This window comes from Euprymna scolopes, chromosome 12 (assembly GCF_053919585.1).
Source record: "Euprymna scolopes isolate OS-2025 chromosome 12, ASM5391958v1, whole genome shotgun sequence".
NCBI classification, from domain to species: domain Eukaryota; kingdom Metazoa; phylum Mollusca; class Cephalopoda; order Sepiida; family Sepiolidae; genus Euprymna; species Euprymna scolopes.
The window spans coordinates 10,572,270-10,581,887 of NC_136493.1; the positions used below are offsets into that span (position 1 = coordinate 10,572,270).

The 9,618-nt window shown below is 34.8% G+C and overlaps 1 protein-coding gene across 1 annotated transcript in view; it reads right to left on the bottom strand.

The window, feature by feature from the left end:
• LOC145291172 (neurotrypsin-like) overlaps positions 1 to 5,732 on the bottom strand; it is a 30,413-nt gene extending 24,681 nt beyond the window's left edge. The window contains exon 1 of the mRNA XM_080136715.1: positions 4,134 to 5,732. Coding sequence (XP_079992841.1) covers positions 4,134 to 4,448 — 315 coding nt within the window. The 5' untranslated portion in view covers positions 4,449 to 5,732. The remainder of the gene's footprint in view (positions 1 to 4,133) is intronic.
• Between the last annotated feature and the right edge of the window lie 3,886 nt (positions 5,733 to 9,618).

A 9,618-nucleotide genomic window follows, 5' to 3' on the forward strand; every position in this document is an offset into this window, starting at 1 on the left:
TTGTTGAAAGATCCATCCCTGGCGCATACCTAACGCATTTGAAGCAGGCAAGAGATTATTTTCAAGAATTTTCCGATATTTGGCTGCATTCATCTTTCCATCTATAATATGAAGTGGCCCAGTACCATTTGAAGAGAAGCATCCCCAGAGCATGACATTTCCACCACCAAACTTTACAGTGGGGAAGGTGTTCTTGGGATCGTGCGCTGTGCCATCTTTTCTCCATACTCAAAGTACAGAGTTAATGCCGAAAAGTTCCACTTTCGTCTCATCGGACCAGATCGGACCAGATCACATTCTTCCAGTAATCATCTGTTTTCAATAAGTGGTCTCTTGCAAACTCCAGACGAGTATTAACATGATATTTTTTTTAGTAATGGTGTATTTCGAGGTGTACGCGATTTAAGAGCGTTGCGTCGGAGTACATTACTAATCGTTGGTTTCGTTACTACTATCCCTGCTTCTTCCAAATCTTTCTGAAGTTCGCCTCGTGTGGTTCTCGGTTGCTGCTGAACTTTTCGTACAATCTTTCTCACTGCTCGATCTGACATTTTGTGAGGAGCTCCGGTGCGCGGACGGTTCACGGTTGAGTCATGCACCTTCCATTTCTTAATAAGGTTTCCTATGGTGCTTACAGGGATTTTGAATTGAGCAGATATACGCCGATAACCAATTCCATTCTTGTGCTCGGCAATAATCTTATCACGGACGACTTGAGAGAGTTCTTTACGTTTACTCATCCTGAGAACCTTCACGCGTGATGACTTATTGGTGACTAACGTGTTCCAATACTTCCCAACGACGTAGAGTATGGTCTACAACAATCGAGAAACTTCTAAAACGTATAATAGTGTCGGCAAATTAAAATGCAAATAACAATTTCCAGCATTATTTATAAAATAATAATAATAAAATATAATTTTAAACAATGTGTCCAATACTTTTTTCCGGCTATTCTCGTTTTTATTATATAATTTCTGTTATGCATTAAAAGATTCCAATTTCAAAAGTTATTTGTTATTGTTAAATTAGTAACTATTTCTTGTTAAATTTTCGCGTCATTTGCTGCATAAAAATGTGTTAAATAAAGAATAATGGGATGTGTACAACACTTATTTTCCACACTGTATATATATATATATATATATATATATATATATATATATATATATATATATATATATTAGGACTGCCACAATACAATACATTATATCACAACATATAATTCGCAATACAACAGAAATGTTCTGAAATTTAACTCTTTTTAAAATCTATTGATTAAAATTGACAGGTTACTTTAAAAATCAAGAGGTTATACATTCAAGATAAACTTTACGCATTATGCTAAGTAGCGAAGCTGTTCACACAAAGAGTAACATTGCACTTTTGGCAATAAGTTATGGTTTACAATTGCAAAACTTATTTATATATTCGTTCATAAATCATTGAACAAATTGGATGATACATGATTAAATTGCTGGAGTGCAAATTTCACTAGAATTTTTAAAGACGGTTCCAACAACTCTCGAATAATCAGAATATTTATATACTAAGGGCATTCCAAGAATAATGTCTCCTATTTTTTATTCCTAGTCCGCCCCTTTCGCGGGGGCACCTTTGTGGCCTTCGGGCCAAGATCAAAGTGTAGCATCTGTTCCGGCAGATGCTGCAATCAAAGACCATTGTCCTTGTGGCAATCTTATGGTCCATGTAGGGGCAACCCTATATACCAAATGGACTTCACTATCCAGTTCCCATTTCCCACCTCTCGAGAGCTGGTTCCCTTTTTCCTTTCCCCCTCCCCCTCTCTCCACATTAAAAAACGGCCTTGTGCCTAATTTGCTCAGTAGGGAAGCAAATATATCCAGTCTCTTATTTTTTGTTCCGCCCGAATGGGTCAAAGGGAATTGCATTGTTATGATGACTGAACTCATGCATTCATAACCTGAAAATGCAGATACTGACGATGTGAGTCTCTAAGAAAGCAACTCCTGTTATTGGTGTGCGTTAGAAGCAGAGATGCGCCATTGAATTTCTGGTAAAAATGCATTTTTATTATGGTGACTATGTAGAAGAAAAATAAATTCTGGAGCACAAAAAACGTCACTCGTTTTAATGGTACCATTCCTGTCTTCGTAGCTATTCAACTTTTTTATTTAAAAACTGTATGAGGCGTCACTTTTAGAACGACCTTCATAGTAAACAGAACTATTATTTATTATAATATTTTTAAAAGAAAGTATTTGGTGTTCTATTTATAATAATATAAGTTATTGGATCGTTGATACGATTCGGTAACCGAAACATGTGTAACTAAGCAGATAAAACGGTAATAAAAATATATATTTGCTCTACAATAGTATTGAGCACTCTCTTCAGGTTTTTACTAATTACCATTTATATATATATATATATATATATATATATATATATATATATATAAAACAAATAAATGACAAAAGTCTATATTCCAAATTTCCAATTGTTAACCATCGTACGATTTATTCCTTTAAGTAAGATGACGTGCACCATTCATGACAGCACCTGTTTCGTAGCGCAAAATCGTTTATGTAATTTTTATGTCAATTAATGAATTTATTCGCCCTTAACTCATCAGAAGAAAAAAACACTTATCAATTTTAAAAGAAAATAAAGGCATGTCGGCATGATTACAAAATCCGAAAATTGGGAGAGAAATTGTAATTTTCTTTTTCATTTTGTAACGCCATTAACTCTTTAATAATCACGCGGGTTTCATTGAATTTACCGCTAGGAAACCAATCTATACAACCAATACACACATACACACATACACACATATATACACACACATATACTCACACACACACACATATATATCTATAATATAAAGCTAAACGCGTGTGTGTGTGTGTGTGTGTGTGTGTGTGTGTGTGTGTGTGTGTGTGTGTGTGTGTGTTTGTGTGTGTGTGTGTGTGTGTGTGTGCCTGGTCACGAATAGGCTCCTATAGGGTTGACTATTTAAAAAAAAACTGATTACATATAATGATAGAAGATGTATCGAGGATCAGGAATGGGTATGTTTGATCTGGCAGGACGGTGGTTCATAAAAATTGTGGGGTCTACATTCGCGCCTGGCCCCCAAAGTATGGAAATAAAAAATGCAAAAAAAAAACGTTTACAAGGGTTTTTGACATAGATGTACATAATAATACTTTGATAAGTATGTTTTAACTCAAATAGGGATGATATAATAAAATTGTGGGGTTTGCGTTCGCGCCTGGCCTCCATAGAATGGAAATAGGCACAGACTTTAATAAAGACTTTAAATAAGACTTTTTCTGCGTAAGTATACTTTGATAATTATGTTTCAGTTTGAAGAAATATGGTATAATAAAATTATGGGGTGTTCGTTCGCGCCTGACCTCCATAGAATGGAAATATGTTACAAAGTTTAACAAGTTTTTTTTTAAATATAGATCCACAGAATATTGTGATAACTGTTTTAGTGTGAACAGGTATGGTATAATAAATTATGGGGTTTATCTATTTTATTTTTACTTTTATCATATTTTACTTTGGTTTTGATACCCCCAAATTCGAAGCTATCTCTTTACAACCCTTCCTTTTCATAACCTATCATACTTTCATAAACCAGAGTCCATTTTATGTAGGCTGTTTTTGAACCCAGTCAACGACGGGTCCTTTCGCTAGTATATATATATATATATATATATATATATATATATATATATATATATATATATATATATATATATATATATACGTGTGTTAGGCAGCTTACAAACATACATACATACATACATACATACATACATACATACATTTAAACAGATGGGTGAAATTTATATTATAGATTATATATATACACACACATACGTACGCAGATATACCTCTCTCTCTAGACATATAGTTCTCCATTGAGCTCTCTTTAATAATCACGCGGGTTTCATTTGATTTATATCTAGGAAATCAATCTATACAACCATTGTGTGTGTGTGTGTGTGTGTGTGTGTGTGTGTGTGTGTGTGTGTGTGTGTGTGAGAGAGAGAGAGAGAGAGAGAGAGAGAGAGAGAGAGAGAGAGAGAGATATGGTAATTAAAAAGATAAAGCGCATATTAAAGATTTCTTACCTGTGCGATGAGTTCCAGATCTCTACAATTAAATCCTGCGCTCTCGACGTCCACTTTGAATTTAAACTCGCATGTTTTTTCCGGGGTTGGCGTTTTTACCTTTCTCGGTCTTGGCGTTGTTTTCACGGCCTTTGAAATGGATGAGCTCATGTATGGCGCATCCGTATCTTCGTGGTCCCTACCGATGTTGGTGGATACCTTCTGTGTTGGTGGAAGCACAACACGGTAAGGGGGCTCGATTGCTGACTGCGATAAACGCATCGTCATCGCAACGAGCAACAAACAGATAATCGTTGAATAAAAGTTTGACTCCATCTTGGAAGCAACCCAAAATGTCTTTCTTTGATAGGATTTTTCTTGCTTTCTTTATTAAGAAAGACCGTATAAATTGTCGTCGGGCAAAGTTTTTCGTTCTTTTAATAACAATGAATGTGAAAAACGCGTAGAGATGTTCCAATTGTTCCACTCTTTTTACGACGGACTGACGAATGGCTTAATTGCAAGAACGGTTTACTTAACATAACATATTTATATTTATTTACTGGGTGTTTATTGGGTACGTATGTGTTTTTGTTTTTTGTTATCCCAAAAATGGTTGGAGTGAGATAACAGCGTTGCAAGAATCCGGCCGTTTTCGCTTCTTCTTTTTTTTTTCTTTCTTTTTTTTTTCTTGCGAATTGCGTACGTTTCTTTTTTCTTTTCGTTTTACTTTTCCCCTTTTCTTTTCTTATTTTCCTTCTTTGTTTTAGTTGCTTTAGTTATGTGAGACTTTCTTTTTAAAAGAAGGCAGGTTTTTTGGTTTTCTTGACTTTTCTTTCTTTTTTGTAATTCAGCTCAAATTTTTTTTTCTTTTATTAATACCGATAGTATTGATTAATAAGTTTCAACCATATGATTTATTTATTTGCGTTTTTCAACTTAAAAATCCAAATAGCCGTCACTCAGTAAATTGCAACGTGACGTCAATGTATTTTTGCGCGTAGCAATAAGAAGCTCGCGGTTATAAATGATGCTTCGCGCGCTTTTAAGAGGTTATGCATAACGGGGAGTTACAAAAGAACGCTAATTATGTGTGTAATATTTCGTGTGGATTAAAGTTTCAGATTTCGCAGAAATGCGTCCGTAAATATTGACTAGTTTGTATTAAGCAAAGAAAGGTTCCTATTTGCTATTTGCGTAAAGAAGTTCGAGACATCAAGTAGTTGATCTTTGCAACATACCAGTTTTATAAATATAAATAAAAATACCGAACGCGACGAATCGGCGGCTAAACCGAATTACTTGGTCGTCTATGTCTGCTGACAGTGACAACCTGCTCGGCCCATATCACCCACCAGCGGCTAGACTGACGAGGAAGGCGTGCAAACGAAAGAAGTAATTTATACAAATAATAAAAAAAAGGCTAAAAAAATATAGGTTCCAAAGTTATCACAACTATCGCAAGTATAAAAAAAAAAAAAAAAAAAAAGACGAGAGGATGAGGTAGAGGAGGGGGAGATTGGTAAAAAAAATAAAAGTCTGCAGAAAGGAATTGGCCTTGGTAGGACAAACCAGTTTCGGATGTGGCTTAAGCTTCTTACATAAACAGGAGTGGTTAACTCGACGTTTCCTTATCTTTCACGGTTTTAGTTTACATATTTTCCGTGCCCCCCCTCCATTTAAAAAAAAAACAAAACTGTTTCCTTCGTTCTTTTTTCAGATTTCCTGATATTGAGGACATTCTTGAATCAAACAAGTACTTCACTTATGTTTGTCATTGTTTTTAAAATTGGAGAAAACTCTCCTGAGTCGACATTGTTGAATACCAGTGGCAAGTGGAGGTTTAGAACGATTGCAAACAACGCTGAGATAAGCAGAAAGCACATACAGCGCCTAGAATTCCCAAATGGTCACCCATATATATATATATATATATATATATATATATATATATATATATATATATATATATATATATATATATATATATATATATAATAAGAACAGAGCTGTAAAGCAGAAGTTTACAAAAAGATTTTATGATTCGGCAGAATACTCCAAAGCTGGTAGCTAGGTACTCCTTAATCCGCGGAGTTTCAAAGAATACTACTTCTTCTCATCAGAGGAAAAACTATTAGCAAAATAATCCAAGAGTCACGCTAAAAATTTTAACATTCCTATGTATTTGCTGGTTACTGCATAGGATGAAACAAAGTTTTATGATTTGTAGTCACAAAACTTTAAAAAAAACATAATATAAATATGGAAAACAGTTCATGCGGACAGTTCATTCAGAGTTCAACATAAAAATAACAATAACCAACAACACACACACACACACACACACACACACACACACACACACACACACATATATATATATGTGTGTGTGTGTGTGTGTGTGTCATTCACATACAGTACCGTTTCGTTGTATCACAACTCATCAGTGCGGCTAGACAAACACCTTTCCCTAGCCGTAGATTGGTCCTACAACCGTCGCATTGACAGTCGGCAGCTCTCACCATTCGGCTACGAATCAGTGCCGTAAATATTTCTCCTAGAGTGTGTATTAAATCCACACCCTCCCGTCGCAAGGTGCTCGAACCATCAGCTTGTTTACAAACAAATTAATAGTGGGCTTCTTCGCTTAATCGCTTTTAAATACGCGTCGGGTGAAAATATATTTACAAAGTGCTCAACCCAAAGAGGGGGGCTTTAATTGTCATCCACATACAGTACTGTTTGCAGACTATTAGCTTCATCTTTTTTCTTAGTTGTTTCACGACGTTTCGGCCAACTATTCCTCTGGCCTTCATCAGGACGGGATAGGAACTTTGAATCTCCTGACTGCATTCACTGCAATTACTGCCTTCGGTAGTTGTCGTCGTTTCACCACGTTTTTGGCCAACTAATCCTCTAGCCTGCTTTGGATAGAATTGAAACCGCAATTTTCAGACAATTCCCACCAGGAACCATAGAGATTCAATGTCTCTATCAATTGCGCCACGGGCCCCAAAGAGCAATCAAGGTTGAATTGTTTGGTCTTATAAATCCACGTTTTATTTTATTATCTGATCTTCCATGGTCGAGTCCGTACCGAATGGTATATATATTTTTTAATTGGAACTCATTATTGAGATGAGTATTATTTACGGGGCCCGTGGCGCAGTTGATAGAAACATTGCATCTCTACGGTTTCTAGTGAGAATTGTCTGAAGATAGCGGTTTCAATCCTACCCAAAGCCGGCCAGAGGCTTACTCAGCTAAAACGTGGTGAGACGACGACAACTATGGAAGGCAGTAATCGCAGTAGATGCAATCAAGAGATTCAGAGTTCCTATCCTGTCGCGGTTACCAGCTGACGAAGGCCAGAGGAATAGTTGGCCGAAACGTTGTGAAAAAAATCAGAAAAGATGAGGATAATAGTCCGCAATAAAATAAAAAATAATAAATAATACTCATCTCAATAATGAATTCCAATTAATTAATATATATATATATATATATATATATATATATATATATATATATAGAGAGAGAGAGAGAGAGAGAGAGAGAGAGAGAGAGATAAAGAGAGAGAGAGAGAGAGAGAGAGAGAAGGCGTCGGGATGCGCTGAAAAGAAATAAAGTGCCCGAGCTTAAATACAAATTATTTATTTTAAAACTATGTGTTAAAAGTTTCAGAGATGTACCATGGATTCATTGCAGTGGATCTTCGATTTGTCTTTCATTTCGTGAGTTGCTGATGATTTATTTGGATTTTAAAATCCTTTAAAACGCAGATCCACTGAAATGAAGCTATGATACGACTCTGAAAATTGTAACATATAGGTTTGAAATATATATATATGGGCCTATATCGTGATGATGGGCTCATAATAGTGAAGAATGCTACAAGTGTTAAATGTGATCAGATTAGGAGAGCAATCCATAGGGACATGAAAAATTTTGGCCTAAAAGTAGAAGTTAATGCTAACTTAAAACAGGTTGATTTCCTTGACGTTACTTTAGATCTTGATTTAAATACTTATAAACCATATATGAAGGATAATGCTAATCCTATTTATATACACCCGCAGTCTAACCATCCACCATCCATTATTAAACATATACCGGTATCTATTGAAAGTAGAATAAGTAACAATTCATCTAATGAAGTAACTTTCAATGATTGCAAAGCTATTTATAATACAGCACTTAAAAATAGTGGGTATAAGGACATAGAGATAAAATATAAAGTAAATAACACTAGCACAAATGGATCTAGAAATCGTGGTAGGAAAATTATTTGGTTCACACCCCCCTTTAACATTATGTTGAAAACAAAACTTGGTGCAAAATTTTTACAACTTATTAATAAGCATTTCCCACCAAATAATATATTACATAAAATATTTAATAAAAATACATTAAAATTAAGTTATAGCTGTAGTGATAATTTGGAAAGGATTATAAAAAAGCATAATGGAAGAATTTTAAAGACGACTAATAGAGAAGGGGAGAATACTAGTGCAAACACTGCGGTGAATAAATGTAACTGTAAAAAGCCTGAGGAATGCCCAATAAAAAATGAATGTCTGACCTCATCGGTGGTATACCAAGCAAGGATATTCCCGGTGGAGAACCCAAGGGACGAAAGATTCTACATAGGGAGTACCCAAATGACTTTCAAAAATAGATTCTATGGACATACACGCTCGATGAATAATCAAACATATGAAAAGGACACTTCCTTATCGTTATATTACTGGAAATTAGTTAGAGAAAATAAAACACCTAGTATAGAATGGAAGATTATTAGGAGGGCCAATACTTGCCACTCATTGAACTCACCATGTCTATTATGCTTATCAGAAAAACTTGAGATAACTAGGTTTAAAGACAGAGAAAAATTATTGAATATTAAACAAGAAACTGCTATATCCTGCAAACATTTCAGAATACACGCACTTAAAGAACTCTAAATTAGGAGACTGAAACTGCTATAAGTACAACTAACCCCCATCAAATAACCCCCCCACAAAGAGGATAAGTGAGGTCGCAACTATAATCATACCCGTATGGGTTACGTAAGTCACTTAATATTCTACTTCATCGAGCAGTTATGGTATTACTAGCAGAAATAAGTACCTGTATGAAGGTATATTTGAACCAAATGAATAATAGATCGTTTTGAGTGAAGCTCGTAATAATGTATGCATATGGATATTTTTGGGTGTGTGCAGTGTATGGATATATGATCTTTATATACCCGGGTAGGAAAAATAATTTATTAATATAAAAAAAAAAAAATAAAAAAAAAATAAATAAAAATAAAATAAAAAAATAAATAAAAAAATGAAGAAATAAATAGATGAAAGAAAGTAAGGAATGACGGGTGAATGGAAGAAAAGGGAATGAGGGTATTAGAGTGAATAAACAAAGATGAAGGTAAGTACTACAATATATAAGCTTATATACTCGGTTTGTATAACCTAAATACTCTGATTTCTGTCATATGTTATTA